Genomic DNA, 7,565 nt, shown 5'->3' with positions numbered 1-7,565 from the left:
CAAGGGAGACTTGACCTCGTTCTGTCCCTTATTTGTCACAAAACCTCTTCACACAAACACACAGCTGCAACTACAATACTGTATTGATCTAGATTCCACAGCATCACTTGGCTGTGTTCCAAACCTGCGTGTGGCAATGTGCCAGGTTCACAGGCAGACATGCAGCACAGCAGGCTGACAGGAGAAGGTGAAGGGCATCAAGCTTCATGAAGAGAATAGATCATCTCAGTAGGGCGGAAAAACGAACTTTTAATAGTCTACTGGCACACCTGAAACTCTTGAAAAGACAAAGCAGTCAGTATGGACCTGATAAGAGGTTCATTAATATACCTAGTTTCCTTTGTTGTTATTTTGAGTGTACTGTTAAGTGGTGGTTAAGCAGAACTGGTAGGACTCCACAGCTAGCGCTGACATTGCTGATAGCTACTTAAGTACAGTGCTTTCAGAAAGTATTCAGACCCTTCCCCTTTTACATATTTTGATATGTTAGCCTTATTCTCAAATGGACCAAATATTCCAAATCATGGTCTTTCAGGTGTATTGTGTGTAATTGATGAGGGGAAAAAATCTATTTAATCTAAAGTTAGTTATCTTGTGATTTGTAATTCACGTACCGAAAATCGCTGCGGATAAGAGTTCTGCTAAATGAAAAATCTATATGTAAATAACCTAAATCTAATTTACATAATTGATTGAATGATGACATCCTGTAGTTCAGAAGCAGCGGTGGATTTAGTTTTGGGCGACATGGGCAGCAGACAGGATGGCGTCTTGCCGAGGGCAGTACGAGGCACCTGTACAAAAACATTCTGAATGGTGAAATGGTCGGTTGCATAGTCGGTTTTTGTATCGCTCCTTTGCATGTCGCGTAAATTATATTATGTCACCGTGTGGGACTATGGGTCAGTTAACGTTGTGGGAGTAGGTGCCCTGAATCTAGTCTGTGTGCGAGGCAGATGACTGGCAGGGAAGGTCTCCCCAATGGAAACATGAGGTAGGGTGATCGGGGGAATCTATCAAATAGCGCACCTCTAACTCTGTGCAGTACTAATGCAATTAGTAAAATCAGTCAAACTATGAAATGCTAACAAATAAACCAAGATGAATTCATAATACAGTGACTACACAGTTTCACAGACATATTGTTAAATTTTTTTCTGGTTTGTGAAAAGTCGTTAAGAATAATATAAAACCAGTCTGCACACCACCAAAATGAATTGGTTTAGTCTTGACTCTTGGTTGACAGTGCTTGGGGATGGGTAATGTATTGATGCTCGGAGTGCCAAATCAACACAAATGGATAAGAAAAGGTCTAAGCCATCAGGTGCCCAGTTTAGGAAAGAAGAGGACAAACATGCAAAGATAAAGGTAGGCAGCTATGTCATCTCTTTATGGATATATTATTATGCAAGTAATGAAATAGGCTAGTATAACACTTATGTTTGTTAGCCTGTGTTTCTTGCTACGCTAGGCTATTATGCACAGGTCGACAATATACAATTTTCTGTCCAACTAGCTTACCTAACATTGGATATAATTTCAAACAGTATCATCATGATAATGTGAATAGCTTGCAACAAAACTATTACAACCTAACTAGCACATTATTGATTTGGTTAACTTTCATTGAGGTGACATAATAAAGGTTTTCTCTGATCGTATTGACTAGGTCCTGAGCTGTAAGGGGAATTTCCAATGCTGTAGGCAAACTTAAAAGATGTCCATATCATGCAAATACTTTGTGATATAATGACTCTTTTGGGGTGTCTTATGCCCAGAATTAGCCAAGGAGGTTGTATGGTTCATTTGGTTCCTATTCTGAAAGTTTCATAAATTGTGTATAATGACATAATGACGTATATTTAATTGTGCAACAAATGTATTTAGGGTATCAGATTTGTATACTGTATTTCAATGCAAATTCAGGGGCACTTCTGAAAGATTCTGGAGCCCCCTCTGGCACAGGCCAGGATGAAGAGCCATCTAGGCCTTGTGCAGTTTAGTTTTGTGTATTTTATGTTAGCAATAGGGGGATAGTGTTTGAATTTGGTTATTTTTTATTTCTATTTATATACTACAATTGGTTTCTATTTGTCTTTGTTACATCCTTTTGATATTTATGAGTCTTATTTTATATATATTCTTATAGCGCCATGGAGCCATATACAAGCTAGAACCGCCGCTGTAAATCAGAGAACAGAACTGCATAATGGAAGATCAGATTCTCTATATTTTAAAGCAGTTACTTAACGCCCTCTAGTGCCTCAGTGCCATACTGCAGCCTCAGCCAGACTTCCATCAATTCGCAGCGACTAGAAAAATATAACCGTTAATTTGTAACACCGTATGGTAAATCGTTTGTGTAATGAATGAAACTTTCAACGACTTGCCGTGAAAAAAGAAGACAACTGATCAATAATAGTAGTTTTCCTTACACTAGCAGTGCACTTACAAAATGTTTTCACGGGTATTTTATCTAATCAAATCAAAACCTGCCACTACTACTATCATGATGGCTTTTTCAAATTGAATCCCTTATTTTAAATGGAACGTTGGGTCTAAAATGGCCAACCAATGATACCAGTTTCACGTTGCTAGGGGGCGTGGACAAATGTTTTCATGCTACAGCGACCCCTACCTGTCACACACGATGGTTCTCTTGGAGTAAACTACAGAATCCGATTGCAAGGAGGAGGGTAATGATGCTGTCAACGGCTTATTTCCAAGAGCTATCAATTCTGCACGAATTAAACGATGTAGCGCCGGAGAGTAACATTTCAAATCATTGTCTTATTGCATATTACTACCACTGTAGCCTATTCTAAATGGCGACCGATTTGACAGAACAAGCCGTGCTCGAGTTCATAGCAAAGAGAGGAGGGGTGGTCAAACATATGGACCTTATTGATCATTTTGAATCAGTATGGGAAATTGATCCGTCAAAGAAAACACTGTTCCGTGACCGGTTGAATCATCATGTCGACAACCTTGCTTTTGTGAAGATGGAGGGTAGATTGAAGCTCGTGTGCTTGAATGAGAGCAGCACTAAGGGCTCAGTGGTGCGCACAGAACCTGGCGACGAAGATGGAGAGTGTAACCGCAACTGCGTGTGTGACGGGAACAGCACGGGACAACGGGATGAGAACGGCGGTGTTCACCGAGACGATAACGGAATTTCTAGTGCTAAATGTGATTTATCTGAAAAAGACTCAAAAACACCTGATACCATATCTAGTTTTAAAAATGTCTCTGAATCAAACAGTAATAGTCATGACCCATGCAGGCCAGTTGAAGCTGCCCTTACTCACGATAAAGCGAGTGATAGCTTTTCAGGTGGAGAGGTGAAGCTGAGAGACCGGAGGAGGAGAGAGTCAGCACCAGCGCTAGGGACTGACTCAGTTATTTTAGCTGGCCATATTCAAGTAAGGGGAAGTAGGAGGACCTCTCGGGGATCCCAGAGGGCTCTGTTGTCCAGCGCTCTGTCTGAGGACGCAGGGTGGGAGGGGTTGGACCTAGACGCAAATACCCCGAAGGGCAGCCGCAGGAACTTCATAGAGCTGATGATGAGCAGCTCCCCACAGGTAGGCCACTCACATACAACCTAACCCCAATAGTTAACCTTAACAATATCTTTAAACGTAATATTTAACCCAACTTGTCTAACCCTAAATATTAGCCTGATCGTAATTATAATGTTAATCCGAAACCAAACGCCTAAGCCTAAAATAGTCAATCAACCAAATGTATTTATAAAGCCCTTTTTACATCAGCAGTTGTCACAAAGTGCTTTTACAAAAAACCCAGCCTGAAACCCCAAGGAGCAAGCATCAACAATGTTGAAGCGCAGTGGCTAGGAAAAACTCTCTAAGAGGGGCCGAAATTTAGGGATAAACCTACAGAGGAACCATGCTCAGTGGAGTGACCAGTCCTCTTCTGGCTGTGAAAAAAACCGCAAAACCTTTCCCTTTTTCTTGGTTTACTATGCTTATGAGGACTTTTGATGACTTGTGTGTGGTTGCATTTCTTCTGGCGCGTAAGGATTCTGGATTATGTTAAGCAAGCAGCATAATAAGAACCTACGGCAGTGTAGCATAGTGATGAAGAGCATTGAGCTAGTAAGCAAAAGAGGTTTGGTTCTAATCCCTGAGTTGACAAAACAGTTCCAGAGCAAGACAGCTAATACTAATTGACACAACTAGTAGCTGGAAATAACAATGTGTTCATGGCATACTTAACTGATAAAACAACAATAAAAAAAATATATGTAATTTTTTTTATACAGGTACGCCGTTCTCTTATAAACCGCGGCTCTCGTCCCAGAGACTCTGTGAGGAGCGATGGTGACTCCACTTCCCTAGTGTCATCAGCCGATGGGGACTGTGTCTCGATAGCACTGGACCCCCTGGAACATGAGTGGATGCTGTGTGCCTCAGAAGGCCAGTGGGACAGACTGTATCCCCTGCTAATCCTGGAGCCCAGTCTACTGGTGAAGAGGGACTTTGTGACAGGCTTCTCCTGCCTTCACTGGGCTGCCAAGCAGGGGAAGGAGGAGCTGCTGACACAGCTACTGGAGCACGCCAAGCAGACCAACATTCCTGTGGATGTTAACGTGCGCTCCAGTGCGGGGTACACACCCCTTCACCTTGCTGCTATGCATAGACACACACAGGTAGGTCCTGCCTTGCACCCCTGTCCTGCCCTTTTGCATCCATCCCCGTCCTGCTGCTCTGTCCTGTCCCCTTGTTTTATCCTGTCCCCTTGTTTTATCCTGTCCCCTTGTTTTATCCTGTCCTATCCTGCCCTGTCCCCTTGTCCTATCCTGCTTTGTCCTATCCTGCCCTGTCCCCTTGTCCCAACCTGCCTTGTCCTATCCTGCCCTGTCCCCTTGTCCCAACCTGCCCTGTCCTATCCTGCCCTGTCCCCTTGTCCTATCCTGCCTTGTCCTATCCTGCCCTGTCCCCTTGTCCTATCCTGGTCTGTCCTCCTCTGTCCACTGAAACTGTTTCTTGCTGCGTACCTGTGGTGTGTCAGGTGGTGAATGTGCTGGTAGAGGAGTGGTCTGCAGACCCCGAGGCCAGAGACTACAGTGGGAGGAGAGCTGTCCAGTACCTCCCTCCAGGGTTCTCCATTACTGCAGCTCTGGAGCAAGGGGGTGGGTCCAGCCCTATAGGAGGAGGAGACTCAGACACAGAGAACGCCAACAGCAGGGCGCAAGGGGGGCGTTGGAGATTACCCAGAGTTCTTCAGTCCAACCTGAACCCTCTGAAGCTGCTGAACGGACCGGAAGAGCCGGGTGAGAGAGGCGCGGCAGGAAGCAGCAAAGCTTTTCAGAGGAAGTCGTCTTTGAGTCGGATTAATGCACGGCTCAGTCGAGGACGCCACAAGACCCAGATTATCCACAGCACATCCTTCAGAGGAACAGGGGAGGAAGGGGAGGTCAGCCCCGTCAAACCCAGACCAATGTCTAATTTATTTGGATAACTCACTACCCTGATAGAATCCCAGCACATTTGCCCTAGTCCCAACGTAACCGGGTCATCCGGTTACCAGTTATCCTCAACATAGTTTCTCCTTAAAAGCAGATGCTGGAATTCCAATCAGATGTCCCATGAAGAAAAAAAATGTTAATATAGTTTTGGGATGTATTTGACATGTGATATATATATTTTTGCAAAGGATGTACCTTTTTATTAATTTAGAACTGAATAAAAAAAATTGTTTATTAGGAATGCATACATTACATACATAACATTATTTGTCCAATTTTCTATATTTCACATGTATTTTACATATTTTCTCCCAATGGTCTTTCTTTTAGACTATTATGTGAAGAACAATTTCATAAGTGAAGTATGGATTAAGGGCATCATTTGCTAAATCCTGAACCATCCCTTTAATGGTGCTACTTACAATAATGACCTCTGCAATAAGCTAACAATGTGAATACTTTCCTTTTGTATTTACCAATTATTGAATATATTTAATAGAATTATTTATCATCTGATATTATTTAAAGGTAATTTAAACTAACCTCTGAACTTCAACAATTTTGATTGTAACTGCTATTGTCACTTTTAAGGTTCAACTATAAATTATATTTTTATTACATGGAAATATAAAATAGGTAAATGTTTTACATGCAGTAACCTATGAACATTAAAAATGACATTCTATAGATGTGTATAGAACTAAAATGCTCAGGAGTTCAAAAAAGGTAATAGATTCCATAATATAGAAAAAATAGGTCCACTGGTTTTTCTCCGAATGTAAAAAATCCATACCTGCAGTTCTGTAGTTAATGAACAAGGCATATGTCTGCTGCCCGTTCCACAGCCCCTTGTTAATAAAGACACAAATTGTTTCACAACAATACAATCAAGGAAAATCTGTTTGTTTTGACGACCAGCACTCTTAAGTTAATTTACTCACAATAAACTTGTATGACTGTTAAAGTTTCAATAATTTTTTGACACATCCTCAAATTCTCCGGGGGTTGATCATGGTGTTGCACAAAAAGTTCTTCCTTTTTTGCCTTCTCAGATTGATATCCATGCCATTGTTTACCACTGTGCAGTGTATTGTACTGACTAACCTGTTGCTAGACTCTAGCTGTCTGACTTCTGGTCCCCTAATGTCCCTCTTCTTGATTGTAGGGTGAATTTAAAGACGCTGTGCTGTGCACCTCCTGTTTGTTGTTCTCCCTTTTGGTCTATTTTGGTTTTCTCTGTCTGTTACTCTTTTTCTGTTATGGTCTGATGCCACTCCAGTTATGAGTTACTGTATTATACACTTGAATGTTTCTTCTTTCTTGACAGTCTTTTGTGCCTTTCATATTGACCCTCTATCTGATTTTGAATCTTTGGGAAATAAAACATTAACTGTTTTCATATACCGTTTCTGGCGTGTGAATTTATTTCTAATGAGCACTTTACACAGCGGTGTTGCAATATGCAGTGAGCTGAACGCAAATATGAGTCCGATGATGAAACCTAATGATCGGTCTTCTGTGGTGAGGTTAAATTATTGATGCTCTCTGATCGGCTTAGTTGAGCTTCATCTAGAATTCATGACAGCAGGTCTGCATGCTGTTGGATCAAACATCTATACCTGCAACAGTTTTACGGTCAACTCCCAGTTTGCACCTGTTGACATGGATTCATTGTTGAAAGATCCCTCACTCTCTTCTCTTTCCTTATTTCCCATCTCATACCTAACATGTCATATCAGTGCTACACAGAACTGACCAATAAAGGCATCCATGCTCTGAAAACACTAGCTAGGCCTTAATTTACAGTAATCAGGCCTGATGTTGGACCCGCTAGCTGAAGCAAGTACTGGGGGGATTTATTTGCCCTTGCAAATAGGTTTTATCTATTTATTTCGTAAAGAAATCACTGGTGTTCAGTTTATCTGCGGTAATGGCAGAGAGGGCGCAGAGCAGATCACATCGACCAGGGTGAACGCTTCTCTGCCAGGGCCTCATAGCTGTCCGCCTGACCTACATAGACACTGAGGGAAATAATGCCTATTATGTAAATTCCTCCACATCTTTTCAGGGAATCTGT

The 7,565-nt window shown here is 42.0% G+C and overlaps 1 protein-coding gene across 4 annotated transcripts; it reads left to right on the top strand.

Moving 5' to 3' along the window:
• The first annotated feature begins 740 nt into the window (after positions 1–740).
• sowahca (sosondowah ankyrin repeat domain family Ca) lies at positions 741–6,889 on the top strand. Of its 4 annotated transcripts, none has more exons than XM_034286697.1 (4): positions 741–824; positions 1,247–1,368; positions 4,283–4,669; positions 5,032–6,889. In XM_034286697.1, exons 2-4 carry the CDS (start codon positions 1,297–1,299, stop codon positions 5,479–5,481), a joined length of 909 nt encoding a protein of 302 aa, XP_034142588.1. In that variant the 5' UTR covers positions 741–824; positions 1,247–1,296; the 3' UTR covers positions 5,482–6,889. The 4 variants fall into 4 exon arrangements, with proteins under 4 accessions (XP_034142588.1, XP_019910176.2, XP_034142587.1 ...); XM_020054617.2 differs by having other exon boundaries at positions 749–994; XM_034286696.1 differs by having other exon boundaries at positions 749–1,368.
• The last annotated feature ends 676 nt before the right edge of the window (positions 6,890–7,565 follow it).

This window comes from Esox lucius, chromosome 16 (assembly GCF_011004845.1).
Source record: "Esox lucius isolate fEsoLuc1 chromosome 16, fEsoLuc1.pri, whole genome shotgun sequence".
NCBI classification, from domain to species: Eukaryota; Metazoa; Chordata; class Actinopteri; order Esociformes; family Esocidae; genus Esox; species Esox lucius.
The sequence above is the reverse complement of the archived record's forward strand: the minus strand, read 5'-3'. Positions and strand labels throughout refer to the sequence as shown.

Excerpts from the sequence above, each read along its gene's own strand:
- sowahca (XM_013137819.3), top strand. The coding sequence starts at position 2,826 with ATGGCGACCGATTTGACAGAACAAGCCGTGCTCGAGTTCATAGCAAAG. Across the intron at positions 3,582-4,282 it reads TGATGAGCAGCTCCCCACAG|GTACGCCGTTCTCTTATAAA; the intron begins GTAGGCCACTCA and ends TTTTTTATACAG. Across the intron at positions 4,670-5,031 it reads CTATGCATAGACACACACAG|GTGGTGAATGTGCTGGTAGA; the intron begins GTAGGTCCTGCC and ends GTGGTGTGTCAG.